The sequence below is a fragment of the Fusarium mangiferae genome (assembly GCF_900044065.1).
Source record: "Fusarium mangiferae strain MRC7560 genome assembly, contig: FMAN_scaffold012, whole genome shotgun sequence".
NCBI lineage: Eukaryota > Fungi > Ascomycota > Sordariomycetes > Hypocreales > Nectriaceae > Fusarium > Fusarium mangiferae.
Genome location: NW_024573932.1, coordinates 57,449 through 85,402, shown reverse-complemented (window position 1 = coordinate 85,402; position 27,954 = coordinate 57,449). Strand labels below are relative to the sequence as shown.

The 27,954-nt window shown below is 49.9% G+C and overlaps 10 protein-coding genes across 10 annotated transcripts; 3 read left to right on the top strand and 7 right to left on the bottom strand.

The window, feature by feature from the left end:
• Positions 1–222: 222 nt before the first annotated feature.
• Positions 223–675, bottom strand: FMAN_07785 (uncharacterized protein; the record flags this gene model as incomplete). The annotated part of the gene is made up of 1 exon (XM_041821182.1): positions 223–675. One exon carries the CDS (start codon positions 673–675, stop codon positions 223–225), a length of 453 nt encoding a protein of 150 aa, XP_041686987.1.
• A 1,706-nt stretch (positions 676–2,381) lies between these two features.
• FMAN_07784 (uncharacterized protein) lies at positions 2,382–6,434 on the bottom strand (the record flags this gene model as incomplete). The annotated part of the gene is made up of 3 exons (XM_041821181.1): positions 2,382–3,025; positions 3,086–6,055; positions 6,104–6,434. 3 exons carry the CDS (start codon positions 6,432–6,434, stop codon positions 2,382–2,384), a joined length of 3,945 nt encoding a protein of 1,314 aa, XP_041686986.1.
• A 1,330-nt stretch (positions 6,435–7,764) lies between these two features.
• Positions 7,765–8,214, top strand: FMAN_07783 (uncharacterized protein; the record flags this gene model as incomplete). Its single annotated transcript, XM_041821180.1, has 1 exon — positions 7,765–8,214. The coding sequence occupies one exon, from the start codon at positions 7,765–7,767 to the stop codon at positions 8,212–8,214; it is 450 nt and encodes a 149-aa protein (XP_041686985.1).
• A 318-nt stretch (positions 8,215–8,532) lies between these two features.
• Positions 8,533–10,319, bottom strand: FMAN_07782 (putative amino acid transporter; the record flags this gene model as incomplete). Its single annotated transcript, XM_041821178.1, has 3 exons — positions 8,533–9,197; positions 9,246–9,956; positions 10,058–10,319. 3 exons carry the CDS (start codon positions 10,317–10,319, stop codon positions 8,533–8,535), a joined length of 1,638 nt encoding a protein of 545 aa, XP_041686984.1.
• Positions 10,320–11,797: 1,478 nt separating this feature from the next.
• On the bottom strand, positions 11,798–12,799 carry FMAN_07781 (uncharacterized protein; the record flags this gene model as incomplete). The annotated part of the gene is made up of 1 exon (XM_041821177.1): positions 11,798–12,799. The coding sequence occupies one exon, from the start codon at positions 12,797–12,799 to the stop codon at positions 11,798–11,800; it is 1,002 nt and encodes a 333-aa protein (XP_041686983.1).
• A 652-nt stretch (positions 12,800–13,451) lies between these two features.
• Positions 13,452–14,906, bottom strand: FMAN_07780 (putative BCS1 protein precursor; the record flags this gene model as incomplete). Its single annotated transcript, XM_041821176.1, has 1 exon — positions 13,452–14,906. One exon carries the CDS (start codon positions 14,904–14,906, stop codon positions 13,452–13,454), a length of 1,455 nt encoding a protein of 484 aa, XP_041686982.1.
• Positions 14,907–17,835: 2,929 nt separating this feature from the next.
• FMAN_07779 (putative FBA1-fructose-bisphosphate aldolase) lies at positions 17,836–19,086 on the top strand (the record flags this gene model as incomplete). The annotated part of the gene is made up of 4 exons (XM_041821175.1): positions 17,836–17,943; positions 18,002–18,112; positions 18,167–18,940; positions 18,997–19,086. The coding sequence occupies 4 exons, from the start codon at positions 17,836–17,838 to the stop codon at positions 19,084–19,086; spliced, it is 1,083 nt and encodes a 360-aa protein (XP_041686981.1).
• A 614-nt stretch (positions 19,087–19,700) lies between these two features.
• Positions 19,701–21,042, bottom strand: FMAN_07778 (putative KES1-involved in ergosterol biosynthesis; the record flags this gene model as incomplete). The annotated part of the gene is made up of 2 exons (XM_041821174.1): positions 19,701–20,879; positions 20,980–21,042. The coding sequence occupies 2 exons, from the start codon at positions 21,040–21,042 to the stop codon at positions 19,701–19,703; spliced, it is 1,242 nt and encodes a 413-aa protein (XP_041686980.1).
• Positions 21,043–22,301: 1,259 nt separating this feature from the next.
• Positions 22,302–24,653, bottom strand: FMAN_07777 (uncharacterized protein; the record flags this gene model as incomplete). Its single annotated transcript, XM_041821173.1, has 2 exons — positions 22,302–24,168; positions 24,220–24,653. The coding sequence occupies 2 exons, from the start codon at positions 24,651–24,653 to the stop codon at positions 22,302–22,304; spliced, it is 2,301 nt and encodes a 766-aa protein (XP_041686979.1).
• Positions 24,654–26,491: 1,838 nt separating this feature from the next.
• On the top strand, positions 26,492–27,152 carry FMAN_07776 (uncharacterized protein; the record flags this gene model as incomplete). The annotated part of the gene is made up of 2 exons (XM_041821172.1): positions 26,492–26,558; positions 26,629–27,152. 2 exons carry the CDS (start codon positions 26,492–26,494, stop codon positions 27,150–27,152), a joined length of 591 nt encoding a protein of 196 aa, XP_041686978.1.
• Between the last annotated feature and the right edge of the window lie 802 nt (positions 27,153–27,954).

The following is a 27,954-nucleotide window of genomic DNA, read 5'->3' as shown; positions in this document are numbered from 1 at the left end:
GTTGGTTAGAGTGTAGTCTCAGAGCCAGCGAGACTTGCAAGTTTGCTGTGAAGCTTTTTGATCTGATGATGGTGATGGTGATGGTGATACCGGATCACAATAGATGGGAAAAGAGGAGAGTGAGGATGATTAGAGATGATTGGTAAAAGACAGGCCGACGATGAAAGATGCTGGATAGAAACAGAGGAAAGAGGACCAGAGACCCAGGGCGAGGCCGTCTTCTTATGCTGTCGATGAAGCAGAGAAGGACAATGGTTGGCGATGGGCGGCTGGCGGGCTGTAGGCTGTGGGCTCCGGCATAGGACCCATCCGATCCCCTGGACTCTCCACGAAACAAGAAACATTAGACAAGTCGTCTCTCATTGGGAACACGAGAAAGAGAAGAATCTGAAACACGTCTCTTTCTTTCCTTCTCTGTCTCTGCAGAGAATTATCGCGGACGCGCTTCGATCTCGAGGTGTAAGTTGCAGAGGCGATGCGTGATTGGCGGATGCGTATTGACACTGTAAGCGCCTCGTGCTGAGAGGAGAGCGTGTAAGTGCGAGAGCGGCGATGCACTGTGCAATGTGTAATACTACCCCAGGCGTCATGATCATCGCCAAGGATCGCGGTTCTCGGCTTGGGTCTGTCAATGCACGAGCCTGGCCGCTGAATGGCCCAGCGCTTGTGACTCATTTTTAGATCCCTGACTCGGCATATCTAGCTCCATCCCTCCCTCTTTTCTCGTGGTTCGTTCGGTTCAACACCAGAACGCGACTCTCTACGTACAAGTCGCGATGTTCCTCTCCAGAGCGTGTTCTGCACCCAAATCTATTTACCACCGCGTTTTACACCAGTTTCTCGTTGCGAGGGACAACCAGCCGTCCGTTCCATTTTCAGGGTCATCGCTGTTCCCCCCAGGGCCCAAATCTAAAACATTCCCGTAGAGTAGCGCCATAAGAACAGCCCACCCAGCTCGGCTCATACATACATACATGGCGTTTAGAAGAGCATACGTATGAGCATGAGCCTCAATCTGTCTCCCTCTCTCAAACCAAGTCTCAGAATAGAAGCAGATCCTCTCGCGTGGTTTCAGTGGCCTTGGCCCTTGCCTTGTCCGCTGCCGTTAACCGCCGGGCGTTTAATTTATTAACTGTCTCTACCTAACGGGCGCTTAATACATCCACAGCCAAATTGAGCGAGTGAGTGAGTGAGTGTCTGACTTGATTAAAAGCCCATCGTCGCACCATTCTCCGCGGCTACGGAAATTTGCTGTCGGTCCACCAGACTTCTTGGTTCATCTCTCTTCTCTTCTCGACTTACACAGCCTCGACCTGTTCTCTTGGAGAGTCGAGCTTGAGTGTCGCGACCTGGCTCTTGACTCTCATTCGCTGTTATCGACGCGCCAGGATCCCACGCGCCGTCAGCCAATAGACATCGCGTCCACTAACTATCGCGGAAGTTTTCTTTGATCTGGGGCTCTAGAATATGGAGAGGCTACTGCGTATACTACGTGCTAGGTATAGTAGGCTGTATGTTACCTTAGGTAGTAGGTAGTGGAGGTGGGTGGTATCTGCTGCAGACTATCGTGGACGTGCTGCGTTTTCCCGCGTGTCTTGCCGTTTCTTGTTTCATGTTTCATTCAACTTTTAGCCATTCATTCTCTATCCTAGTCCTAGTCTCTCGCCAAGCTTTGACGGGCAAAAACGCCTTTCTTTGACCAACGCGACCACGTCCACGCTTGTATCTCGCTCCACTTACCTCTTCTGTAACCCCTACACCTTCGCAAGCCCCCTGTGTTCAGTGCGACAATGTCTCTTGTGCCTCTCCGTAGTGTACTTTGCTTCCCGTGGTGGACCTCACGATGCCAGGTACTCACAGCCTGCCTCATCGTCGTGCCACTCAACGCATACTCAATACCCTAGAGTCTCTGTATTTTCTTGGATCTTTTCTCTCCGTTTCATTTCAATGGAAATTATCTGCCATCTCCCTGTAATGGTGTGGTGTCTCTAGACGTTCATGCCTAAACTCCGTCCAAATAGCCAACTGTATAGAGCTTATTCAAAAGAATGGCTCGCTGTTTATAGGATATACGCTGAATGTAAGTGACCCGGAATAACTTTTCTATGTCTCTTTCGCCAGCGACTGGTATTCGTCCATCCATTTCATCTCATCTGTCTGTCTCTGCCTTACCAGCCCCCCCTCTTCGCTTCGTGCAACCCATGCAGATCAGCTTCTGCTTGGCATCAAGCACATGTGCTCCACCGCCACTCGACGCGTTTCTTCTATCCCTCATTGCCATATCACGCGTCTTCATGGTGTTGTGTATGGATATGCTTGATATTCATCTTATGGATTGGAGTTCCCCAGTATCGTATCCACACCCAACACTACCCTCCCCATCAAGCCTCGCTATTATCCCCGCTCTCATCCATCTCGACTTCTTCAGGCTTCCTCACTTGTGATGGGCCTGGTGTTCTAGTCCCGTTACCCACCACAATCGTATCAGGCAACCTTACCTTTCGTAGTGCTCTCAGCATACCATCCAGCTTCATCCTCTCCTGCACGACCATCCCCCTTACAAATTCTCGGATGGCGTGGCGGCCCATCTTCTCGTGTAGTTCCTGCCACCCTGCTAGTTCTCCAGCCACTGTCTGTTGTGTGTATCTAAGTTCCCTCGCAAGATTCGCGGCTTCTTCCCGAGACTTCCGTGCTCGTTCCTCCTTTTCATCATATAATCGCTGTCTAGTATCATCCAGGAGACCCAGCGGCCACCTCGACTTGTTAAGAGAATTAAAGTTCCTGTCGGCCTCACGCTTGGCCGCCCTCATCTGAGAAATGATGGAGGGTGGCCGAGACAAGGACGCCAGCAGTGCCTGAACCGTAGATTGCAGAGCCAGGAATGACGAGTGAAGGTTTGCTTGCGCGTTTGACTGGGTGGGGACGATGGATCGCACATACGTCTCAAACGCATCTATGTATCTCGGAGGGAGGAATTGCAGTGTTGAAACAGCTCGATGAAGCAACACCGAGGAATCGTACATGTCTGGTCACCCGTTAGCTCACATAAATCCATTGGATCACGATGTTCGTCCAGTGTACGTACCTGCTGCGACGAGTCCGAGGTTGTTGGCGCGTCTGGTCGCACTCTTAGTCGAGTAGTTCACGCTCCGGATCATTTCTCGCGCATGATTGACAAACTGCTCCACCTCCCTCACGTCCTCCACAGGTTCATATTCATCTCGCACCTTCTCTGCTCTCGCTTCTGTCTTGAGGAGCGTCCGTTGCTCCATCATATCCAACTGCAATTCTGGTACCAGGAAAAACTCCCATAGCATCTCGTGCGTGGCAAAAGTTGGGTGCATTAGCATTATCTTCAAGAACCAGTCTGCGCGAGCTTGCATGTCTCGCAGAATGGCTCGTGATGGCTTCGACGGTATTTGGAACGGAGAGCGAACATCGGCGAGTGACGGTATCCACGAAGCTGGATTTTCAAGCGCCAGAAGGGTAGGGAGATGTTCGAAATCAGACAGCGAGCGACGACTCGTTGTCACCGTATAACTATCATGATCCGTCGGAGCCGCTGACTTCAACACCAATCTCACTGTCGCATCTTCCACGAAGAATGCCCTGACCACACCAGTGATACGTGCATCTGGCCCAGGGGGCATGCTGAACAAGGCAAGATCATCGATCTTGTTCCGCACGTCGTCATCCTTCGCCAGTTCAACTGCTGTGAGGCCTCTGATCTCCTTTGCCCCTATATCCACTCTTGGATCGGCGAACAGAGTGCGGACCATGTCGTATCTGCCATACTTGCTGGCTACCATCAACGCTGTGAACCTCTTATCGTTCGTCGCATTGACGTCAACGTCGCAAAACTGCAGTATGTTCATGGCAAGACTAGCATTGCTGACAATGTGAAGCAGTGTATTGCCCTTGTTGTCAACATGTTCATCGATATGGAGTGGCATTCCATCATGTTGCGCTGCAGCTGCAGCGTTGAGCCCAGCCTCCACCATTTCCAGATAGTTGTTATGATCATAAGAGCGACAAAGAGCGAAGAGCGGAGTTTGCCCGTTCTTGTCTCTTTGTCGCCAAGGTATTAGGTGCCCGATTCGAGTGATCAAAGCCGGTGCATTGAAGAGGTAATGAGCACAGCTACGTCCCCAGATGTCTTGCTGCGCCAGATATGAAACTAATTGCTCAGGAGTTGTCGACATGATGATAAATCCGAGTGTCAAATCTATAATTTGAGCATTGCCTAATTGTATGGCAGCACTCAGCAAAGTGGTATCTTCGTTGTTCATGTCATCTAGGACAAAAGAAGGAGAGAAATAATCGGTCAAGGAGAGCAAGTACTTGAGCGTCTCAGCACGCTCAGCCTGGATGGCCATCATAAGAACTGATTCCCCAAAAGAGTTGTTTGTCTGTGACAATCGGTTCACTGAAATGTCCCCTTCCAAAGCACTGCCGATGGTCCCAACGCTCCCCGTGCGAGAGTGGAATGAAACTTCGGAATCGCCTGATATGCTTCGGGTGTCCATCGCTACCTTCTTCACCCGTCGTATTGGTATAGAAAAGTCGTGTGCGTGTGCTTCGTCGTCACCCTCTGCTTGGAAGGGGAATACATGACTCAATCCCGAACCATGAGAATAGTGTTCATATGGTGACGGATCGTTAAAAGAGAGTCGCAGTGATGATCTTCTAGATCTTGAAGGACCTGTCGATCTCGTGTCATTTTGGAGATTCAACACTGTAGATGCTCGACGGCTGGACGTAGGTGATTCTGACAGCTCGTCGTCATCTGCAGCCTCCGCGCCTGGTTCCATTATCTTTTTAAGGTCGTCCAGAGTTCCTGTCTTCGCCGCGTCCCATAGGGCTTTGTTTCTCCTGCTGGCTCGCCTTAAGCCGGCCGAGTCAAGAACAAGATAAGCCAGCACAGCCTCGAATGTACTGAGCGCATAGCCCAACTCGCCGCTGTCTACGTCGTCTATGAAGATGAAATTCCTGACGTAAATCAGGCGGGCCTGTAACTGCTTGACTTGTGATCGGATGACCACATAGAGCAAGAATGAGACCAAGGTATCGGCGTTGATAGTCATGATGGGTTTCTCCGGGGATGCATCAGATGACGCTGCCTGAGGTTTCGATGAATCCGTCAAGCGGGACACAATCTTGATTGTTGATAATAAAAGATCCAGCATGACTTGAGGGCAAGTGGCCGCAGATATCTTCTTGAATTCATCAACGGCCGGACCTAGTTGAATGATAAGGTCATGCTTCGCCTTCGAACCGCCATCAATGGCAATGCCTAATTGCGAAATATCGATAAACTGCATCTTTCTGATTTTTGCTTCCAGTTCGAGATCATAAGGTCTCTTCAGTGCATTGAGTCTCGGCCAAAGTTGACCGTGAACATTTTCTGTGACATAACGCTCAATCAGTTTCTCCACAAGAGGACCAGTCAGATCAGTCGTTGCGCCAAGAAGAGAAAGTTGCTGTTTGTCGACCCCTTGGAAGAGGTCGATTGCAGTTGTGACTGCGGTTTCAAGAGACGCTCTCATGATATCTTCGTCGTCCTCAGCATAGAAGTTCTCCGTCACTGGCAATCTGCCCTCGTCGCCCGTGCTTGCCGATGCGCTATTGGAGCGCGCTCGCCTTGCGGCATTGTTGATAGACCCATTCGGTGGGGGATCTGGAATGTGCTCGGCCGATGGGGGAGGAGGTAGTGGACTTCGGAAGACGTTGCTGAACTCGACGAATAACTTTTCAAGGCCCGGTTGCATCTGGCGCGCAATCATCGGGAAATTGTTCAGGAGGTCGTGAAAGCTCTTGATGTCTTTCTTTCGGGGAGCAGTGGTTTCAGTGGACTCGGCGTTTGGTGTCTGTTTCTGATCGGAAATCCTGCGCTTTCGTACACCGGGGACCAAGACGGCTGGTGTAATCTTGTTCTCCTCCCAGACGCCCACAAGGGGTCTTGATATATAGTAGAGAAGCCATTGCCGTGGTTCGAAGACGTCGGGGTAGAAGACGATGTCGTTCAGAAGCTGGGCCTGGGCGAGTGTTTTGAAGCCTATCCTCGGTTAGTAATATTGCCTTTGGCCAGTTCTTGGCTTCGCACCTTTGTTACTGTATATGAAAGCGTCCTTGATAACCACACTCTTGCCGTTGAGCGTTGTAAACTGCTTTGCCTTTCCTCTCACCTCCCTCAAGTTCTGGGCACCATCCTTGCCTCCTGCGACGCCATTTGGAGATGGCACACGGAGAACGTGACTGGCGAGAAAGTCCTCTGATGCGATGACCTCAGCAGGGGCACTCCCGCTCTCGGTCTCGCGGAATGTGAGAAGCACATCCGTTGACGGAACCAGTAGGATGTGGTGATGTACTGGGGTGCACTGGCTAGGAAGGGAGCTCTTAAAGAAGGCGGCCAGAAAGGGGTTTAGAGGTTGCATTCATTCGACTTGTAACCGGCCGTCTCGAAGCTCACTCGACCTCCCTAGGTCGCAACGTTGAGGATGGTATTTGGATCGAGTTTGGGTGCCGTTTATATAGATCGTGGACGGACCAAGTGGGATGGTGACACATGCAGAACGAATGCTGTTCGATCGTGAGAGATTATTATCGGTGAATATGATTAAGTCGCAGTAGCACCCGGGCTAAATTTCATGATACGGCGATGAGGCATTCGACGGCGATAACGATAGCGATAGCCCACTTATTGGTGGAAAGGAGCTATCTGAATGATGCGTATGACGTGGGTGAGGTTGAAGAGGAGATGTGTCTTTGTCCTGTACGAGTCGGTAATTGCTGGAGAAGCTGTAGCGAGCGAAACGCTTGGCTAATGCGTAAATCGTCGATCGTGATGTAAGATCACTAGTCGAGATTGTCGATGTCTGTTGGGAGCTTCAAGAGGGTGCGCAACGGGGCACGTTGCGATCACTTCAATGAGATCGACAGAGGGCTAGATGTACAGGTACTCGAGATACGAGCCAGCTTCGTGATATACTGGTGCAGAACACAAGAAGAATATGTACAGGAACCCAGCACTGTGGTCGCCCGCCAGCCCGCTCCCGAGCTCTCCGCACAGGCCCCTGCAGTGCCCCTGAACTTAAACCGGGGAATCAATAAGTCCGACCTGGAATGAGGTATCACATGTGTGTGAATAGCATCATTGACTGACAAAGAGATTGTTGTACCACATTTATATGTATTGTTAGAAAAGGTGCTCTATACAACTCAGAATATCGTATTGAAAGTGCCCCAATCTTTTTAAATACCACTAAGCAGCTTTCAATGCAGTATACAACGACTCACTCATCATGGACAATGCCAATCTTGAGATTCTCCATGTGGTGATGGATCGTAGTCGACAAACAGAGCAGGCCGTCTTGGCTTACGTGAGAAGAGCGACAGAGTAACAAAACTCTTGTCTCGACAAGTCTATGAAATGTCCATCTTTGTCTCTGAACAACTTCTCGTCTGTGACTGAGAATATCTTACTGAACAAGTAAGTAGGTATCTTAGTGAGAACAAAGAGAATTGCTCATTTGGACCTGGTGAATTTATCAATACAAAGAAGGTGCTTGGATGTTCAGTACTTCTATTCATGTAGCCATTGGTGAATGAAGTGTCCATCTGAACAGCTAAACGAAATGTTTCTTATATTATCCGTCTGTCTATATAACGGACCACGACTCCGTTATAAGCCAAATTCTGTCAATCCTCCACTACCAGATGATCATGATATCTTGTAGTCACAAGCTTTCAAGCTCTAAATTCAACATGCTCAAGGTCTCTCTCTGCGACAAGTTCCGCTCACTGTTCGGAGACAAGCTTGTGACTTTTGGTCCAAATATACCGGACTCGTACCCCGTCTACATCACGCATGATCTTGTCAGGTCTGCTATGAACGTCATCGCCGACAGGAATATTCCATGGCCTATTGATCCCGAATACCGCGTTGAGATGGTCATGGTCAAGGTTCCACTCAACTTCTGCCCGCAAAACATGATCAAGGTAATGCCCCTTGACCGCACGGGAAGACATTCCTATGCTGCTGCTATTGCTAAAGCAAGGTTCCGGCGAACCCCAGAGCATCCTGGCGGCGAGCTCGTTGCCCTTGCAATGGCGGACTGGAATGAGATGGCCGTGGGCTTCAGCATAGAGCCAAGAGAGCATGTTTCTGTTGTCCCCCTAAACGATCGTACACATAAGAATGAGGGGACAAAGTAGACACAGCCAGAGATATCGTCTCTGGTCATGTCTAATGTGGCAAAGCTTAGACAAAAAATGGAGTAATGAAGCTTTAATCTATAAATATACAGCTGTCCCTCTAAAACTTTACATTGCTACTTCGTGATGAATAATGCTATGTGCTTTCTGTATTCTCGCAATGATGCCAATCTGAGAGTGTAATCTCGTAGACTATATCAATGTACAACATATGGAGATAGAGAAGCCAGTTATGTTTGTTTGCAATCATAAGCTAAATAGGTATCATGAAAAGCCCGTCGTCGTAAGCCGAAAGTTCCATAATTTCACTGATTCAAATCAGAACCAAGCCCATACCTTCTTCCACCAAGGCGTTTGGCCAGGGACACCCCTCTCTGAGGGGCCACTCTTGTAATCCAGATCCTTTCTTCTGCCACTATCGAGATCGATGCTCCAGCTACGTTTGAGAGGATCCTTTCCGCGCCATAAAAGCTTGCAGAACACGTAGATGATACCAAATAGTGGCACCAGGATATAAGCATCCACAAAGTTTCCAGCATTGAACGGTGATAATGTAGTCCACCCTTGAACCAAAGCCAAGAAAATACAAGCCCCAAGACCGAACCAGGCGAGGTATGGGAAGCCGAGTGCCTTGTACGGAAGCTCATCGAGACTGCGACCCTGAGTAACCCAAGCTCGACGGAAGCGGATATGGATAAAGCAGATGCTGCCCCAGACAAGGAAAGCACTGACACCGGATAGGTTGACGATATAGCTATAAGCCTTGGAGGCACCAGTAGAGACATTCATCATGGAAATGGAACCGACAGCATTGGTGATGAAAATTGCCCAGACTGGAACACCTCGACTGTTGGTCCAGCCGAATATCTTGGGAGCCTTGCCAGACTGCGCCATATAGAAAACGGTTCGAGAGCCAAAGTAGATGGATGAGTTGATAGCGGACAGGCAAGTAAGGAGAATGAAGGCGTTGATAAGGTGGACGCCTGGAATTTTGTTAGTATTCTGCAGAGGAGAGAAGTTCGTGCACATACCTCCTTGCCAGCCAGCATTCTGAATCGCAATGGTCATGGGACTCTGCAGGGCCTTGGAACCTCCGTTCACCAGTCCCTCCGCATTCGCAGGGCAGGTGATTCCGAAGAAGAAAGCTGATCCCATGTAGACGAAGATGATACGCCAAAAGACCTGTCGAATAGCCTGAGGAACTGCCACGCCAGGATTTCTCGTTTCAGTAGCAGCCACAGCGATAGACTCAACACCAGAGTAGAATGTCGAGCAGAAAACGAAGACAGACGCAACACCGCGGAAGCCATTTCCGTTGAAGGCTCCCGGGTCACTCCAATATTTGAAGCCAACAGATCCGTCCTGACCGACCAAACCACCGGCGGCGTAGATAATGGCGAAGATGAAGTACGCTGTTAATCCGAGGAGTTTCATAAGCGCAAGCCAGAACTCGGCTTCGCCAAAAGCTTCAACACCGAGAAGTTGGAATCCCATGAAAACTGTCCAGAAGATGAGGAAGTAACCCCATAGGGGAACGACTGGTCCCCAATATGTGAGAATACTGCAGATGACATTGTACTCGTTGGCGAGGACAGCGGCCCAGATAACAAAGTAATTCCATCCCACGGCGACAGAGAAGGACTTGTCTACCATGCGTTCGGCGAGAGAGATAAAAGAGCCGCCGCCAGGGTATAGTGTTGTCACCTCGCCGAGGGACTGCATAATACAAAAGGCAATGATACCTGCCAAGAATTAGCATTGCACTCTGCAAAGACCAGGGCCCCGAATAGAACCATCTGGTGCCATATTCTCTTCAAGGCCCTGAAAGCAAGGGGTATCATACCGACAACACCAAATCCAATGAGCAATGCAGCTGGTCCTCCGACATTCAATGCACCACCTGCACCAACAAGAAGTCCAGGTCCGATGATACCGGCCAAAGCCATCATAGACAAATGTCGATTCTTCAGACCACGCTTAACACCAGAATCCGGGTCTATAGACTCGGCCTCTTCTGTATCATTCAAGCGTCCAGAGTCATAGTTATGCTCAGACGGACCATCGCCAGCGACGACATCCTCATCCTTATTGTGGTTGAACGCCATACTGGCAATGACAACCTCTGCAGACAAAGAGGGGTGCGAATCAGAGGTGACCGCCAAGAAAGATAAGCTGTTGATGTATAGACGCAGCCGCTGGAATGGGAGGAGGGAAAGTGTCTCGGGCTCACGGATACGTATATAAAACTTCTGTAAAAGGCTTGCAAGAAAAGTCGAGATAGAGTAGACGCTAGTTTAAGAGGCGACAGGATGGCAATTATGCCATCATCAAAAGGCCCGCCAGTCTAACGCAGGCGAGCGTAGGGTTCTGCATCCAGGAGTAGGGATCGACCCGCTCGTCATGGGTTCTCGAGAAGCTATCCTCGTTGGGTCTTATCTGCTGGTCACGGAGGTTGGGATGGCAGCGAGTAAGAGGCCTGTGGTACCCTGAAAGGATGGGTATATTCTGGACCTAGGATTCAAAGAACCCTAGTCTCACAAGAGAGAGACGTGTGACTGCGTATTTATGCATCTTGTTCTGTACTTCTCATGTGTGTCTCTTCCATGTTGAGGAGCTGCTGCTCTCTGGTTCCCTTGTAAAGACCCCCACACGAATCTGTATGTGGCTTCATTCCTTTTGGATCTATCGTTCTCGGATGCATTTGTGGCGTTGCAAACCTGGGGTTCCCTAAAACGCAATAATCACCGCTGATCACGACATCAAAATATCCCGCAGGAAGAGTTTGCAAACCATAAAAGTGGTACATCAGTGGAGATTTATTAGAGATTGCTAGCGTCAAGTACTGAAGCATCCTTGAAATGAACCTGAGGATGAAAGGGTGTTGTAGCAGGAGTTTAGATCTCAGCCGTGTAGAAAGAATTACCTAACTATAAGGCAGAGGCTGTAGGTTATTCGCTAGTCAAGATCCTGTTCGTTTATGCTTCAGCTAAAGCAATCCTGATCAATTGTGCCATATTACCCGTGATGACGATTCTCAGCCAAAGACAACGCCAACGTGGGATTTTCATTTTTTGACATCCAACATCCAATCACATTCTCTTTCTGTTTCAGACTGTCTAATCTAAATGTCAAGCTTTTCCAAGACACTATTTCACATGCCGAGCTAAGCTACAGACGCACGCTATAGTACCGCCGATTGTCCGGACCATCGGCGCCGTTGGCTCCACATTGCCGGATCCAAATGGCGGGCCGATTCCGTAATTTGATGGAAAGCAACGAAGATCAACAAATTGAACAAGTGGTATGGTTATATTTGAGACTCTGAGACGGAAGATTGGAAGATATGATATTCTGTTCTTGTCAACATAAGCTTGTCTTGTGATGCAGCCAGTGCCCTTGGACGATCGCTTTCCTCGGGGGCTGGGGATGAAAAAGGACTTTCACTTGGTATGCATAAATTAACATTGACGGAGAAGAAGAAGGGAATCTATTACATCTGGCTTACGCCTAAACTGATGCCCAGCGCTTTTGCAAGCTTCTTAAGTCTTACTCGGCTAGGTATATCCTCGTCTATATCCTCATCTTAGACCTCAACACCACCGAGTATCTCCTCAAAAATCTCCAAATTACCCTCGCCTCTGCGATCATACACAGCAAACCAAACCTCTTCCCACCAGCCACCTTGGAACTCGGGCTCCTTCAGCACCTCCAGCCAACAACGAGCGACCTCCTCCGGTGGGTTCCTAAACGCTCCGCATCCCAAGGCGCCAAGTACAAGCAAGCCGTGGTTTCGCCGTGCTGCCATTCGAAGGCATAATCTCATCTTGAGTTTGGTGAGATCACGATCAGAACGATGTGCATAGGTTTTGCTGACCACGGGACCTTTGGGTGTATTCAACACAATGTCCCTGACAGGTGGTGTGCGTAGGGCTGCGATGCTGAGAACGCTGACGACGGGTAGATTCTGGGCTTGGATAGTAGGCATGAGAAGCCCGTGTCCAGTTTCCTGGTCGGAGCGGATAATGACAACATCGGGGGTGTAGATACCCATGCGTTGCCTCCATGGGTAATATCTTTTGTCTAGCGAAAGAGACAGCGAACTTCGATAGCATAGCGCTTCTTCTTGAGCACGCGCTCCTTTCAACCATCCTCCACCCGGGCTGACATGGCTTGCCATATTCAGCACGGCAACGCGACCTGATGCGGGTCCTTTGAGATCCGCAAGTTGTATAGCCGCATTGAAACTGTCATCGTTGGAAATCCTAATAATTGCTTTCCCTGATGGTGTCCGTCTGGGACATTCGGCAGCCGTAAGAGGAGGTAGTTGGTGGATCTCGAGCTTCTCTGATCTGTAGGGGTCGAGATTCGGCAATTGAGAAATGATCCCAGGGAGGACTGTCAGTGTTTCCTTGGCTATAGCTGCCAGCGCAACGCCGCGTCTGTATGGATCGTCTCGTCTACTTCTGGGTGGATAAGGGTGCTGGTTTGATGAAGTCCCTCTTGCTTGAGATGTTGAAGCAACTGGTCGTGATGGCCTGGACTTTATCCACGCATCAAGCGTTCGCTGACCTCTGTTGGACGACATTGGATGAGGGCCTTTCTGGAATTTTGATTCAGGATAATTTGAGGCGTGCGTTAAAATGGCTAGGGGAGGAAAGCAAACTGAGGACCTCGACCGTAAATGACAAAAAGGCTAAGGTAAGTTAGCATAGTTGAGCCTAAATTTAGTAGAAACTTAGGATACCTTTTGCTAAGTTTAATTTGATGCCTTATATTAAGTTCCGCTGTTTTCTTGCTCTCTGAGGAATGGCTGGTCGGAATTTTATTTTGCAGCTTGTGAGGTTGAAGCTGATGACTGAGTCTATATCCGTGGGTGAGCTCAGATGAAATACTAGGCAACAGTGGCCCCAAATAACACCTGTTTACCAAAAAACTCCAAACCACGATAAAGTCACGAGCCTGGACAAACATGAGGGGAACTAAAACTGTCTGCAATTGGTCGGCATATCATTCCAGGAGTCATTAGGTTTTACAGATAAATCATCATGTCATCCATTCAGCAGCAGTAACATAGGATTTGTGCCGCAGAAGGCAGTAAACTCCTTTCCTAAGCCTCGTGTTCACTACACGTACCGATACACATATATTTACACATTTTTTCGTTCAAGCTCCATCCAGGGTATCAAAACAGCCAGTCATATGTTACATATTAATACAAATTTCAAGTGCTCATGCAATCACGCTGGTGTCTTGATTGCTCCCTCTGGGACCTCATCCGAAGCCTCAAACTTTCGGGGGATGAGACCATCAGCGTCATTAATAGCTCCCTCCATATTGTCCTTATGGAACAGGAACAATCCTTGAATTGCTGCTGTGCTGGTGTGACGATTCGATGGTTTGCCATCAGCTCCAACGCCGAATAGACCAAGTTCTTGGAGCTTGTTGAGAAATCGTTCTCTGCCGGAATGATCTTTATCGACATCACCGTAGAATCGATCCCACATCTGAGCAGCCTGGAAGTGTGTGGCCTCGCCGATTCGAAGCATCAAATCTACACGGCCAGGTCGGATGAGCGCGGCATCGAGACGGTCAACGTGGTTGGTTGTCAGGAACGCAATGCGCTCCTCGCCAGCAGCAACACCGTCGAGAGCGTTTAAGAGGCCGGAGAAGGTGACAGTAGCACCACTATAGCCATCAGAGTCTCGCTGGCGCCGGTTGACGAATGCTGCATCTGCATCTTCCAGCAGAAGCAAGCTCCTCTTGGGAAGTTTTGTAAGGAGATAGGCTAGCTTGTCATCCGTCATGCCCATCTCGCTGAGGTTGATCATGGCCACGCTAAAGTCCAGCTCTCCTGCAAGGGCTTGAATAAAAGATGTCTTTCCACTGCCCGGAGGACCATACAGCAGATATCCTCTTCGGTAGGGAATGCCCCGATCCACATACCATTGTTGCCGGTTCAGAAAGTCTTTTACGTCACCCACGATACTCTCTTTGACGCCGTCATCCAGGATGACGGAACCCAATGGTCGCTTCTTCCTTGGATCGCCCAGCGGTACCCAGTCCATTCCTCGAGCCGAGTACACAATAGTCTTCCCTTCATTCGCCTTGGCAGCCAACTGATGCGCCTCGCTGAAAACTGCCTCGAAAACATGCCGATGCGCCCATAACGTAGTCAATTGAACAATCTCGTGTGGTTCGCCAGTATTCATATTCGCCGTATTGTGCTTTTCTCTGTTCACAGCAATGTACGCATTGCCGAACTTGACGATATGTCGTCCGAAACCCGGTTGTAGGAAGAAGTGCGCATTCTGGGGTCCACTAACCCCAGCCGTTCGAGATGCAGTCGTCGTCGTAACGGAGAGGTTATGTATTCGTGTGAGGCGAGAAGCAATGAAGCCTGGGTGTTCGCGGGGTTGTGATAACCATGCTAAGATCCATGGGTATGCGGGATCTTGCTTGCTGATCTCGACATTGACGAGCAGGCGACGACGAGCAGCTCCGAGTGCAGAAATTGCACCTTTTCGTGCAAATGCTGCGACTGCTCCAAGTGATGCAAGACCGATCCCACCAGCGAAGAGCGGGTTCTCAAACAGGGCGTTGATGTTCAATCCTGAAGTTGCTGCTGCAGGTGGTGCCGTTTTTTCGGCGTTCGGAAAGCTATTGAGAGCTTCCTTGAGGGTTTCCTCGTCCATTTTCGGCGAAGAAGTGGTTTTATGGATGGCTTAGAAGACGGCGCTGAGATTTTCCCATTGAATCTGGTCGGCAGAGCCCGAGAGAGGGCATCGGTACGATTAGTTGTCGACGTTATGGTGACGCTCGAGATGATATTGACTCGGCGACCCTCTTTTTTCTACGCTGCACGTGAATGAGATTTAATCTTCATATCCGACAACGATGAGATATAATATCGGGGTTTAAACTATAATTAATTAGAAAAAAAGTATCAGGGTCGATACTAAGTCTCAGGTTATGTATTGTATGATGTGGTTGTGATATTGACAATTCGTGGACAAGTGACTTCCTACCTGGTGTCTGCCACCAAAAACCCAGACATTACCTTATGTATAGGGTATTCTGTAGGTAGTAAGTATATATCTGAGATTACATGGATACCTTATAGAGAACAACAATAAGTAGTATAACCTAACTTTAAAGAGCTATGGTAAGAAACTGATATTCATATTATCACTGTCCTTGAGGTAGTTGACTGACTTGATTCAATGTTTTATTTCGATAAAAACTAAAATATAGAAATTATAAAAATTACTTTGAGCTTCATTATCACCAGATACTCGGTATGAAGTGTTAGTGCGACGCTCTAAGCAACTGAGCTACGGAAGCTAATCAGTTGTCGTTGAAGAGCCTCCTACTTCTACAAGCTTAAGATCGATTTTGCCGAACTGACTGACGATGAGTAGCAACTCGTTAGCTAATCCACCAGTTAGTTGTAAGTGGGGGAGCAGGAGATTGGTGTGAGCTTCATGGAGTTCTGGAACCTCGTAGCCTAGGCGGGGTTGAAGGACGGATGGAGGGACCAGTGGGGGTAAGACCTCGAAACCACAGCTTCTCTTTGTATGGGCCAGTGCCTCGATGCACTGTATCTTCGGGTGGATGGGATCTTGACTACTTGACCAGATCCGCTGAGGGATTAGACTACTTGGGATTGTAATTGGGTGACTTTCTAGCTTCCTTCAAACGCAAACTGCGTGACGTAAATAGTGACAAGTTTATGACCATGTCCAACTGGCGTGGCATGCATTGTCCTGTCGATCGAGCAGAGTTTGCAAAATCTGCATTCGCCCTTTCTGGGTTGGACATTCGGTATCAGCCGGGAAGGAATGTCGAAATTGGACATGAGAAGCATTGATTCGAATTGCTGATCCGAGTTTGCCTCGTCCTTGTCATGATGAATATGGAACTGTGGCTCGGTGTTAGATCACCGAGACCATGTTTCGTTGACCACCCCACAAGATGATGTCGAAGCTCCACCAATTCAACTGCGATCATGATTTCCAGCTAAGATTACTCAAATTGAGTGTAATATGAATGATATTGCTGGGAAGCACTTTTCAACGATGCGCAAACCTTGCATTGTACGAGAATGACCGAGAAGTGGTTGTCGTCGGCAATGCAACCGCGGCGGCGCATTGGTTCATATGATTGGCCTTAGCTTCGTGGCTTTGGAGATTTGGTCCATGAGCATCAGCGGAAGTTAGCCCGGAACATCCACAGCCATGGACCATGGTGCTTCCAGCCAACCGTGATGCTCATGATATCCAAGTATGCGGGGAAGATGGGGTCACACGAGAATCAGAGTCAGTAATTGCTAAAAAGTGAGAGTGATGAGCCCGATCAATGGTCTCCAAGGGACAGGCCGTCCCGCATGTTCCCGTCGAGTGCCCCGAAGCATCGGCTGTGGTAGGAATAGCTCTCGGCACAGAGGAGAGGAGGCTTAGGACGGGAGACATCATATAAGTCGGCTGCCCCTCCCTCCCTCCATGTTGATGTTTTTCATTTTTGAATCCTGACAGTTCTTTCCACTCTCGTCATTACCGACATCATCGCTGGGTCGCCTGCCTAACTGCCAAAAGTGTGTAAGTCGCATTACTCTCCACTGTCACCTACCGAGCCCAATCCCATCCACTGTATTTGCTCTCCAACGGCACCGCTGTGTCGGCGCCCCCACTTTACCACCGAGCAGACGCTCAACAACGTCAGAGAACTCCCGCTAGCTACCTCGAGTGAGCTTGCTGGGGGAGCGATTTTCTGGACAAAGTCTTGGTCTGACGAGGATGTGTGAACCGGGCTGTCCTATAGCGGAGACGAGGTGGACAACATGATAGAGTCAAGAGTCGTGAGAGGAAGAGACAGTAGCGCAGAGGCCGAGAGAAGGCCAGAGAAAACATATCGGCCGCGGAGCCACCGGAGAGCCACCGGGAATCGGAGCAGCCGTAGGGGACCTGAGACTCGAGAGCCTGAAATGGGTTGAGGTGTGCGGTGAACAAGATTGAGCGTTTCCTGATGAGGCGACAATCTCAATCGTCTCACTGGATGGCGCGGTGAATCGTCCAACAGTCTCAGCCCATTCAACAGTTCTAAAGCCTCACGGAACTCAATTTACGGCCCGTCAGTATCAGACGATTCGCGACGTATCTCCGTTCTCGCCAATCGAGGAGCAGCATGCTGCAAGATGCATTAGACGAGCGTTCCTGGCGAGATGAGAAAAAGATCCGCGGTCTTATCATGGCCTCTCTTTATGCCTCACCGACACAGCTGTTGGATGTTGTAAACAGCTCATGGCCTCAATCTGATGAACTCATTCTGGCCCGCACAGAGCATCTCTCGGCAAGAGCGTCAGAATTGCCCCTCCCTGCCCCTCCAAAACGCCGTAACTGCCACTCTACCCCTTGCCGTGTTCTGTTTTTTTTTTTTGGCTTTATTTATCGATAACGATCAAACAGAGTGGGATTGAAAACCCCGCTATACCCCCCTCCTTCGTCATTGCTCTGCTCCTCTTCATTCATAACTGACAGACTTTCTTGCTCAATAGACTTTTTTTCTTCTACATTTTTCATCTCAACCTAAATCTTTTATCCAACCTAAGCTTCACAAACAGCAACAATGGGTGTCCAAGAAGTCCTTAGCCGCAAGACTGGTGTCATCGTCGGTGACGATGTCCTCCGACTCTTCGAGTACGCTCGCGAGCACAAGTTCGCCATTCCCGCCATTGTATGTCTCAACCGTTAAAAAACAACGCAAACCGTCGCGACTAACACAAACATCACAGAACGTCACCTCCTCCTCCACCGTCGTTGCTGCCCTCGAGGCCGCCCGCGACAACAAGGCTCCCGTCATCCTCCAGTTCTCTCAGGGTGGTGCCGCCTACTTCGCTGGCAAGGTATGTCCCCCAACAAATTTCTCAATCGCGTCAATATACTGACGCACTCTTCAGGGTGTGAGCAACACCGACCAGGCCGCTTCCATTGCTGGCTCTATCGCCGCTGCCCACTACGTCCGCTCGCTCGCTCCCGCCTACGGCATCCCCGTCGTCCTTCACACCGACCACTGCGCCAAGAAGCTCCTTCCTTGGCTCGATGGCATGCTCGATGCCGACGAGGCTTACTTCAAGGAGAAGGGCGAGCCCCTCTTCTCCTCTCACATGATCGATCTCTCTGAGGAGCCCGTCGAGTGGAACATTGAGACCACCGCCAAGTACCTCAAGCGCGCTGCCCCCATGAAGCAGTGGCTCGAGATGGAGATTGGTATCACCGGTGGTGAGGAGGATGGTGTCAACAACGAGGATGTTGACAACAACTCTCTCTACACCCAGCCCGAGGATATCCTCAACATCTACAACACCCTCTCCCCCATCTCCCCCTATTTCTCTATCGCCGCTGGCTTCGGTAACGTCCACGGTGTTTACAAGCCCGGCAACGTCAAGCTCCACCCCGAGCTTCTCGGCAAGCACCAGGCTCACGTCAAGGAGGCCCTCAAGTCCGACAACGACAAGCCCGTCTTCTTCGTCTTCCACGGTGGCTCTGGCTCCTCCAAGAAGGAGTACCTTGACGCCATTGGCTTCGGTGTTGTCAAGGTTAACGTCGACACTGACATGCAGTTCGCTTACTGCTCCGGCATCCGAGACTACATGGTCAACAAGCGCGAGTACGTCAACACCACCGTCGGCAACCCCGATGGCGAGGACAAGCCCAACAAGAAGTACTTCGACGTAAGTTCCCACCGCATCACTGTATATGTATTATAATGTACTAACGCTATATCTAGCCCCGTGTCTGGGTCCGTGAGGGTGAGAAGACCATGTCCAAGCGTGTTGCCGAGGCTCTCCAGGACTTCAACACTGCCAACCAGCTATAAATATCGATAAGAGACGATAACTGGTTCTAATGATATCCCAACTGCGGCACAATTCATGAGTATAGTTTGGAAAAGAAAAAGAGGGATCTAGAAAATGCCCTCACCTTGGTTCCGACACAACATAGCAGTGTTTAGTTGCAGGGGCGTTACGAGGCGACGAAAGTAGTAAAATTAATGAAGAAAAAAATTTGACGACGTACAAACAGCCTGAGTGTTCTGTACTACAATGGGAATATGTGATTTCAAGGTAGAAACGACTTTAGGCCGATAAAGTGAGATAGGGTCTTGCAACAACGCGATTTCTGGATGTGGATGACTAGATACCAACTTAGAAAACATGAAAAAGTCATGTCATTAATCGTAGAACATATATAGCCTGTCAATTATTATACAAACCAACCGTCTGAGTCTCCCGTGGTTCGTCGCGGAATGCCTCTTGTACCAGAGAACATTTACCGAGCGCCGTGTATTCTAACCCATGCCCATGCCCGTCTCTTTTGGTTTCACTTTGCACCTTTATACGCATGATCTTGGTGATTTGTGTGTTATGCACTGCACAATCACCATTTCCCGTTCCTATTTCTCATCTTGCTTTGGTATCTTGTTTGGCGTGCCTATCGACCAAGAAGCTCCTTCTCCAACTGGGCTATAGCATCCTCCGAGAGCTGCTGGGCAGCGCGAGCATCAGCCTTGGTCTTATCGAATCGCCAGAGACCACCAGTCTTATCAGCCTCTCCATCAGTAGGTACACCGACGAGCATGCCAAGCTGCTCGAGGACAGAGTCTCGACCCTCCACAGCGGTGAAGTACTGACGGTCCCAGGTTCGCCCCTCAGACTTCTCCTTGGTGCGCATATTACGCTGGGCATTCTCAATCTTACCCTTCTCAGCACCTGTTGTGTCCATGTCACCCTTCTGGATAGCATCAGCAACGCGAGACCAGGCGCGTCGGGACTCGAGAGGGTGTTGTTGATCGATGGGGGCAACCTTGAGCTCGGTCTGAGCAGTGTTGACGGCGTCGTAGGTGCTCACAAGAGTCGACTTGGAGTTAGATTTGGCAGGTCCTGAGTAGATCTCGAGGGCCTTGTTCCACTGGCCAGTGACATTGTAAAGAACATCCTTCTCCTTGCCCGTAGGATAGACGCTGGCGACGATGGTGTTCTTCTTTCCTGAGAGCCAGCCCTTGCCGCTGTAGTCAATCTTGGCAGTGAAGCCACTGGAACTAGTGATGTGGCTTGAGCCATCAAGCTCGACAAAAGGAGCACCAAAGATCAGACCCTCGATATGAAGACCAGGGAGGGTAATGAGGTAGGATTCAATCTCTCCAGATGGAAGAGGAACTCGTAGGACGGCGTGGCCGATCTGCTTGACAATGATGGTGCTCTTGAAAGTAGCCTTCTGAGCATTATAACCCTCAAGCTCGATACCAGTCTTGTCGTTGCGGATGCAATAGGCGGTAGCAGGAGGATGGTGGCTGACCTGCTCTGAGACAAGGGTGGTCTCGCCAGCTTCGTCGGACCAGGTACCGAGGAAAAGCTCACCCAAGAAAGGGTTCAGAGGCTTCTTTTCGTTTCCAAACTGCTCACTTCGGCTGGCGTACTGGTGTTTCAGAGTCGAGAGGAACCATTTGAGGACGAGCATAGTTCGCTTGGCGGGATCAGACTCGACAGCTGGGGCGGTCAGGACGGGAGGGTGCGTGGCCCAGTACGCAGAGAATTCGGTGAGAGACTGAGAGGACAGGATGAAGGGAGGCGCGGTGAGAGAAGATAGATCGCCATTAAAGGAAGCGATGGACTATTAGAGCACGTCGCAAAGACGAGGTCAGCTACTGTCATCACCCAAATACGAATCGCTCCAAGCACGCAAAAGCATAGAGTTAGACATCTATATCTACCTTGAGGAAGGCGGACCAGCTGCCGCTGTTGGCCTGAGCGGCTGGGGCTGTAGAAGAGGACATGATTGTATATTTGCGCCGTGTGTAGAAAATTCGAGGAGTGAAAAGGGAGGGTTTGCGACGGGACAGGAGATTTTGAAGGCGGTCTCGTGTACAGTAGCAGTAGCGTAGCAGTTGACGAGGGGCCGATTGCGGATTGCGGGGTTGTAGAAGCAGGGGGGAGGACAGCTAAAAGCTCAGGACGAGCCAGACAAGATGGAGCACGCGGGGCCGGCCTGGATTGGGTGATAGTTACACTGCAGATGAAGGGCTCGATTGGGGCCTGCTATTTATTATCGATGACGGAGGCAGCGCAATTCAAGTGTTGGATATAAATAAGGGCTCCAAGCTTGGCGAGATCTTGTAACGGTGAATCTGATTGAGTTAGTCCGTCTTGTAGAAGTGAAGTGGGACTAGGTTTCAAAACTGAAAACTGAAAGGGGTAATGGGCCGATCAGATACAAGACAAGAAAGAATATGATGAAGAAGAGATTACTTTGGCCAAATGTTGAGCTTCTATTGCTTTCTTGGCTACAGATCACGAGACTTCGAGACAGCACAACTCATCAAAACCTTGCCAGTAGTAGAATTGAGAGGCGTCCATCATCAACTCTTCCGTTGAGCACTGCCTCGCCCATCATCACTCGTGCCTATTACGTCAACACTTGAACGCCGTCATGACGTCCCGTATTCGTATGCACCAATAGGGTGTTGGTGGTTAGGCCGAGAGGTCCTGCTCACGGCTGATGGCAATTTATCAATTAATTACCGGGCTAGGTAGATAATTAATCTTACCATCACGTCATTTTTTTTTTGATTGGATCTCGTTCGAACGGCGCGGTAGTTTGCTGTCGTTGCAGTAAGTAATTTCGCATTTCATGACTTTTCGTATCCGTAACTGTCACTCAGCTACCTCTCGCTTTTGGTAATGGACATGGGACATTGCTAGGGCTGAAAAGCTTAGCTATTGCACAGCGCAGCACGTGGATCCGGATATAGAGGACTATGCATGGGTTTATACCAACGTGCATAGCATTCGACGATACACGGCTTACACTCCGTTCACGGCTTTTGTTCACGGCTGATGCAAGTAGTCATAGATAATGCATGTTACAAACAAACACTAAACATGAATACTATCTCGCCAAATTATAACAATTCTTTTGTGGTATCTCATCGAGCCCAAACCCAAACCCATAGTATATACAGGGGATACAGTTCCGCCGTTCAGCCATTACTCCATCCATTAAATCATAATCTTATCGCCGAGTATTACACCAAAGTCAATTATACTTCCATCCCTCAATTAACTCCGCGACCTTGTCCAGACCTCTTTGCATGGCCATGCCAGCTGGTGTGCCCTGTCGATAATCTCCAGTTCCGTCTCTGTCCTCCCAGGCATCCCACACCGCGTTTGCGTGGTACTGTCGAGCACCCTTCTCAAGCAACATCCTCACACCCCCGATGTGCCCGCGAAGAGCCGCGTAGTGAAGGGCTGTAGCGCCCCGATCGTTCTGATGGTTCACGTCAATTCCCTGCTGTAGCAAGAGCTTGAGGGTTGCTTGGTTTGCCGATGCCTGGAAAAGAATCGTATCACCATGTGTTGTTAAAGCGTGCGTATTTGCACCGAGTCGAAGAAGCAACCTGACTGTCGAGATGTGCCCATGAGATGCAGCAACGGAGAGAGGTGTCCGGCCAGGGAAGATGGTGCTCTCGAGGGAGGCGCCATAGGACACAAGCCGCAGTATGATCTCGTCTCGTGCGTGCTGAGCGGCGACGTGAATCGGTGTCGTCTGTGGCTCAGGTACCAGATATTCTTTACTACCCTTCGAAGGGAACATGGATGACACCTGCATACCCGCCCCCAGCTCTAGGAGTGCCGTGACAAGGTCAACATCGCCCATCTTGACTGCGTGAGAAAGAATGCTCATCCCGTCCGGCCCAACTCGCTCCACATCAGCACCGAGTCTGATCAAGCGAAAGATGCTTTGCGCATTGCCAAGCTTGGCTGCCACGAGGAGAGGAGTTTCGCCTGTCTTATCCAAGATATCAACGGGTGCGCCTGCATCAAACAACAGCTGCAGGATGTGAGGTTTGTCCTTGTGGGCCGCCATATGCATCGCTGAATATCCAGAGTGTCCTTGAGTGGCTGCTGGATCGGCTCCATGGGCGATGAGATATCGCACAGTTTCGTCATGTCCTGTGGATGCTGCTGCCAGTAAAGGTGTGTTTCCGTTGCGGCTAGGCAGATTTGGGTCTGCACCGCTATCTAGAAGAACAGCGGTGATAGCTGTGCAGCGAGAGTTGATGGCCATTGTGAGGGGAGTGTGCTCGCGGAGTACGCGATCAACGTTTGCTCCTCGAGATATCAACACCTGGGAGAACTCTTGGTTGCGCATTGCGATAGCCATGTGGAGTGCTGTCTTCCCATCTGGTAACCGCACCTCTAGATCTGCACCAGCTTGTACGAGCTTTGTTGCCGCGGACCAGCGGCTATGCTGAATTGCCACGAGAAGTGGTGTCTGGCCATTATAGTCGACAAGGTTGACATCGGCGCCTGCATCGATGAGAACTGGGAGCGTTTCATCGTCGACGACATCTGAAGCAGCCGAGAGGTGTAGGGCTGAGCACCCATCATTATCGATCGCATTGACGCGAGCTTTCATGTGAATCACAAGAGTCGCAAATTGTTCCGAAAATCCGCACCTGATCCCTCTCATCAATGCTGTATGACCATCAGTAGTTGGCTCGTCAACATCTGCGCCAGCGACAATGAGAAAAGCAGCGATTAGCATATGGCCTTTGTCGAAAGCACGATGCAGCGGGGAGAGCATTGAACCAGCCAACATTATGTTGGGGTCTGCGCGTTCGAGAAGGATGTGAAAGACAGCCGTCTCATCGCTCCGTTCAATGGCGTTGTGCAGTTCATTTGCGGCATCTTTGGTTCGCACGTAATTGACTCCAGGTGGTGGTACAAGGGTATCAAGTAGGACTTGAATCTCGGCAGAGTCGCTGACTCTAGGTAACACGACAGATTGTTGGTTTGGCGCTGTGAACTTTCGAGCAAGGCTCCGTAGTGCCTCATCTACTCCAATATCTGGCTCAATCACACGCCTCCTGTTGTCATTTTCCCCGAAGTTATAACCGGCACTACTAAGAGTTAGCCTTGAACCAGTGCACCTAGAAAAGAAGGTTACTTGCCGTGTCGCAGCATTGAGGAGGGTATGGAGAGACGCTTGGTGAGTGCGCAGCCGCGCAAGGTACTCTTTCAATGCTGCTTCGTTCCAGACGATGATAAGCTGCGGTTCGCTGAGGTGAATGCCGCTGTCCCTATCTGGACCTTTTATGCGTTTCAGTGCTGCCCTCAGCTCATGCACATCCTTGGAAACGGAATAGACGAATTCGTTGTTTGATGCCCGAACACTTTCTGTGCCACCTTCAATCGACCGGCTGAGTTCGTGTAACCTGTCAAGCGCATTTGTGATCGCGCGACACTCCTTGGCGAGCGAAGCCAACGTAACTGGGCTGGTATTGAGACAATTAGAGATACCCCTACACTCCTCGGAAAGTTGCTCGCATATGTCAATCAAATCCTGCAGGTCTGCCTTCTCGACCCGACTCTGAAGTTGATCCATCCTTGGAGAAGAACAAAATTTGGTGGCAGTTGGTCGACTCAGAAATGCCAAAGTAGTACAAGCCACCAAACGAGATCAGACTCGAGCAGGAAACTCGGGGGGTAATGTACGATTTGACAGCTGCAAATACTTCCGTAAGCTTGCGGTTCCTGCAGAGAGCGGACCAAGCCCGTGCTTTCTTTCGCCTTGGCCGTGCTGAAATTCGTGCGCTACGCAGCAAGGCAAAGCAAAGCAAAAGGAAGAGTTGAAGCCTCAACTCAAATCGACTCAGCGCAGGAGAGTGACGACGGCCTGGGCTCTATTTGCTGCACACCGTCGTCACATATTGAGACCATGCAATCCACAGAGCACAGTCACAAGAGGCTAAAGAGGTTCCGAAGAAACAGAGCGAGTCGGCTTCTAGCCCGGAAGCAAGCCGTGCCCTACTGTAGCCTGTAATTAAGCCAACATCCTTCCATGGATGGTGATTCCTAGCGTTAGGTGCGTGGCAGTTGGTCCTGTCCTGTCCTGGGCGTTGGATCTAGCGCAACCGACAAGCCACCCAACTGCCTGGGAACTGGTTGATCAATACCCAGGACGGCGACAAATAGGGTGCGTTGGTGCTTGAGCCGGCAGATGGGGTCTCAACGGTGGCGTCTGCATCTGCAGGTTCGTGAGTCGCTCTCTTTGCGTCTTTTATCCAATCTGGCAGTTACGGAGTCTCGAAGCCTTTTTAGCCTTATGGGGAAGTAAAGCCGCTAGACAGATCCCTGGCTGAAGAAATGTGACCGAGTCTGTTGAGGACCTGAGATCCAGTGCAGTCTTGATTATCATGTTCAATCAGCCCTGCTCAGGGACTGCCCCGTCGGAGGATTGCACGCAACGCCCAAACGGTGAGGCGTCGAAGGCATTAGGATGTCAATGCTTAAATGGCGCCTCGTCTGCCCGCGCAATCCATCGCCAACATTGGATCTTCGGAAACCCGTCTGCCCGGTGAAGCTATGCGATAACCATCCACCCATTTACAAGCGTAGCGCGGCTCCTTTCGGCGGTGGCAACTTACTTCAGCGGGCGAAAAAGAGCAATGCCGATTAGTTTGTCGTAGGCTGATTCAGAAGATGCAGACCCTGGATTTGTAGAGCGAAAATCTGTGCCTCGCCCTGAAAGTGTCCACCTTGGCGTCACCCGGATTCCTGGCTTCTCGCCTTGACCCGGGACGTGCATCAAGAGTTCAGTAATAAATTGCCCTCACTCAGCTTGTTTCAGCCCCATGAGATGGAGCAAAAGCCAGTCAGCTTGTTTCTAGTAGAACCCACACAAAAAGTGAAGGATAAGTGTAAGAGTTGCGGATTCAAAGAAAGAGCTTCAGATACTGCTCGAGACTACGAGCAACCATAGTTGTAACTAGCTTGAATTAGAATGTCTCGCATTCAAAGTCTAATCACTCCTAAACTTTCTCTTGATATCCTGGGGGCTTCTGTCGTGCAGTGATGGATCGGGACTACCAGGATCAAGCTGGGGGATCTCTGCAAGGATCCAGTGGTCAGCGGAGCCAGAGTTTATCCGGAAAGTCCGGATACAAGCAGCCGGACCTTAGCTCTGGCTAACTCTCTAGTTGCGTCACTGAAGTCGAGATAGAACCAACCATCACTCACAATATTTTTCTTACGACTAACGCGACTCGACTCTACTCGACCCTGTTTCAGATTCGTTGCGAGTCACTTCCCTGGCTTACTACGCTAGCAACTATTTCGAATTTCTAATCAGCTGAACTTTAACATCCGCCCATTCTGGCCGGGATACTCTGGAAGGGTTCGCCGGACGCTCAGAAACCGAGCTCCTCGCGGCCGAAGAATAACATGACTCAACCATCTACACAACATCAGCTTACTCCACAGTTCTGTTTCTCGTATGGCACTTTGCGAGGTATGTTCGAGTCAAAAGTACCGGCTGTTCGAATACCCGACTGACTCTTTTACTTTTATTTTATTTTCAGACTTTCTTCGACTTTCAAGATCTTCCATCGATGATTCAATCACACAGAATCTCAATGCACTTGTGACGCCGTCTCGATCCGGATTTGATCCCTCGTCCACATCGCAACGCGCCCCAAGACCAATTTCAAAACAGATTGATCCTCGGCCATGCTTAGATTTCAAGGAGAGAGTGCTGTTTCCTTCATGGGAGACCCGGACTGAAGTACTGAATTACTGCGCTCTTGTAGCTGCAAGCCCGGACCCTGATGACCCGGACCGAACTATCAGGGAACTAGAGAAAGAACAAGACCGCGATAGAACAGTCGATGAACGATTAGATCCGTATTCTGGTAGATTCTTCCCACGTGAAGCACGTACTGAGCGCCTGGCTTCGCTTGTAAGACAAGAGAGAGGCGTAGAGGGCATCGTACGACATAGGACGTGGGAGGTCGTACAGCAACGATGCGGGGGCGATCCTTTTGAAAACTGGGAGGACACAATCAGCAAATGGAGGAAGGCCAAAAACTTGAAAGTGAATGTATAATTTATGATATCACGAAACACCACTCAGATCCTCCAACGACCATTGGAGTATGAAACCTGTAAGAGAAGGACTAAAGGATAGAGACTTGCTGTACGATATTAACGCCTCTTGTATAAAAGTAATATATGATCCTCAAAGAGCCCCTCTAATAATCTTGTGCTAGCTTGCCTAGATATCTTCATCGTAAACCCTTCATTGAGCCATTCTGATTGTATGCTGACTTCCCTGAATCATTTCATCATTTAGTGTAGACGTCGTAAGCTTTGGTGTAGCGTGCATGCCCTGTGTGCCAGAAGTTTACTTAGATGCCAAGAAAGATCTGCCGTTTTGATGCTTATTTCCAATGAATATACAGTCTGTATGTGATATGGCGCTGTTCTCATGAAACCATTTATTCATCATCACATTCTTTGCCAACACCCATGAGGCTTCCATGCTGTCATGGATCCTAAACTGCCCCTCCAAAACCACCAACTCCTCATAACTCAGCAACCCACCACAGGCGACCTCCGAGAAATTGCCGGTCTACCGTAGCAATTCCTGTCCACATCATTTTGACCCTAAGTCGTATGGTACAGCACCTTGAGCTCTACACGACATCTCTCCACAACCGCCGGTCAGGGAAGCCGCCTCTTTACCCTTCTTTGCCCTCCTGTCATCATCTCCTGACGAGATTTTTGTATCGTCAAAGCTTCTCTGTACCTTTTCCTCCCCCTCTCCCACACACCCCTCATTCGATCCTGCTGGGAGCTTGTAATCCTCGCCGACAACGGACGACGGCCGCAATTAACTAGCTCACGAC